Source organism: Limulus polyphemus, unplaced genomic scaffold (assembly GCF_000517525.1).
Source record: "Limulus polyphemus unplaced genomic scaffold, Limulus_polyphemus-2.1.2 Scaffold4458, whole genome shotgun sequence".
In the NCBI taxonomy this organism is placed as follows: Eukaryota; Metazoa; Arthropoda; class Merostomata; order Xiphosura; family Limulidae; genus Limulus; species Limulus polyphemus.
The window spans coordinates 78666-81222 of NW_013670068.1; the positions used below are offsets into that span (position 1 = coordinate 78666).

At 32.2% G+C, this 2557-nt stretch overlaps 1 protein-coding gene across 2 annotated transcripts in view; it reads right to left on the minus strand.

Annotated features, from left to right (window-relative positions):
- Window positions 1–1895, minus strand: part of LOC106471177 (TOM1-like protein 2) — a 74327-nt gene extending 72432 nt beyond the window's left edge. The window contains exon 1 of one of the 2 annotated variants that reach the window (XM_013931767.2): window positions 1578–1895. In XM_013931767.2, coding sequence (XP_013787221.1) covers window positions 1578–1641 — 64 coding nt within the window. In that variant the 5' untranslated portion in view covers window positions 1642–1895. The remainder of the gene's footprint in view (window positions 1–1577) is intronic. The other variant, XM_022399812.1, reaches the window with a different exon arrangement.
- Between the last annotated feature and the right edge of the window lie 662 nt (window positions 1896–2557).

Sequence of the window (2557 nt, forward strand, 5' to 3'; positions counted from 1 at the left end):
CGAGTCTCAGATTGAATAGAATACAGTGTGAAACTTACATTCAAGTTACAATAAATAAGTGGATACAAATTATGTATAACTGAGTGTAATATCCCAACATAGTGTAGACAGGTCAAACACATATACTGTAATTAAAAGCAAAATAAACATTAAAATATTTAATATTATATTTGTAATTTGCTGCTACCATGAAAGGGTATGTTAGTTTTACTGTCTCATACGATGTTAAATAATAAATCAGGTATAAGCTAACACTGTAGGTGCATGCTCTAATTTAAATTATTTGACTAGAATTCCTACTTTGCAAAACAAGTTTTCTTAAATTAAAACTAGGACAGACTTCCAAACAGTTTTTGAAACATATGTGAAAATCATACCAACTAACTTATGGCCAGCACAAGCAACATTTCTAAACTCTGAAAACAAAGACCTACTTATATAAGTACTTTAACATGTACTGTAAGGAAAAACTGTACATTAAACAATCAATACTTGCAACATACAATAACAAAAAAGGATAAAGTAATCAACTTATTTATAACAATTTAAGCATTTAAAATAACAAGAAATTTGAAGGACAACTTAGCCTGTCATAGCTGCTACACTTATTTCATCAAACACCCATCTGCCTATATCCAGCCCTGATTCCTTAAATATTCATCAAGCCTTCTGTTGAACTCTCCCAATCCTACTGCATCTACCAACTCTAAAGGTAATGTATTCCAAAGGCCAACCAACATATTTAAAAAACTATATAACTTGCAAATAATTTCTGCTTTCCCTAGATCTTCCATGCTTACCAAAAAATGTGAAAAAGTTCATGCATCAATCCTATGTATTATGTTTCATTGTTTGTACTTTTGAACACTTCAATCAGATTCTCTTTAACTCTTCTTTTCTCAACATAAAATGATTTTAAGGGCTTTAACGTTTAATCTGACCTGATATGACAGCTCTCCCATCCCGGGAACCATTCTAGTACTAGATTAGTAGATGGCCCTCTTTTCAACAATTTTTCCAACAACTCAATGTCCTTCTTAAAAGTAATAAGATTGAACCGGATACTCTAAATGGAGCCTATCCAGAGATCTGTACAAAGAAACAATAGTTTCCTTTGACATGTAATTGTATTCTATATTATTGTAGATACAACCACAATCCTACACTATTATAATTTATATGCTTTCCGGTTTCTCATTGGCAACAACACACTGCATGGAACTTGGAAGTGGAAGGCATAAGACTAAGAGAGTAACTTAGTAAGAGATCGATCTTCCATAACATTAACAATAACAGTGTTGAGTTGATTTCCATCAAGGTGGTAATTATAGTTTTGACTAAATCTCTGTTTATAAAAACAGAAAATTTTGTACAAACTAACAAAAGAAAACACATCAACGCCCTTCTAAGTTCTACAACTTCTACTTCTAGTACTATATCCAAGTAAGTTGTAGTGATTTTTCTGCTCTAGATACTGACAACGTTGACACAGTATTGAATTTGAAGCTTAACTTAAAAGTTAACGTAATCTGACATTAAATATAATGTTACAAATAGTAACCAACGTTAATACCAACCAATTTTCTGTCCAACAGGTGTGGCAAATGGATTTCCTCCAAACTGAGCTAAAATTGCTGCCATTGTGTCTTCACTCTTTTAAAAGTTGTAAAAAACGTTATATCAATATATGTTAGTTTTTAAAAATTAAGTTTATTATCACAACATCACATGCGTAGTTTAGTATAAAAAAAAAATTAAGAACAAACGCCTTCGTTATTTAGCCTCAGAAACGATAAACCCGGAATCTTCAAGAAAATAAACACTATATTCTCAACATCAGTTCCCAATTGAACATCTTGGCTAGTGACTATATGTAGCTAGTGAGGAGCTGGAACTCGAATTTTTAAGCCCGAGTGTACCCGAGTTTTTAATTATTATGTACGATTCGATCCGAATCCGGGGAAGACAAAAAAAAAAAAAAAAAAAAAGTCCGACTTGCTCCGAGCATAAATCAATCTTTGTAGAACTAAAACTTTTTTTTTTGTAAGTTGAAAATCAGGGTCAGTTCGACCCAGACCCGAACATGTCCGATCGCTTTCGGACTCGAACTTCTCCGATTTATACATAGTACAAATCATCTGGGATGAGGCTCAATTGTCGTTATCGGCAGTTCTCAATCTGTGTTCCACCAAAGCATAAATAAATAAATAAATCAGGCGGACTGAAAACAACAACAACAAATAAAAAAGTATGAGATCCACTGATTTGTTTTATTCGTGGAGATGTTAATACAAGTTCCACCTCTATTATATCATTAAACGAATAATACCTTCGAACATGATAAAGCTAGGGCAAAAAAGGGAAGCATTCAGTTTATCATTCCTTTTTATTATGATTATGTTCAAAATAATATTTTAAAGAAGTAAAGTAAATACAAAAATTGCTTTCAATTATAAATGCTATCAGAATATGCCTGCGCTGAGCAACTGTTATTTGGGTGTTAACAAGTAGTTTGATGTGCACTGTTTAATATTACATGACAGTAAGATTGGAAAAA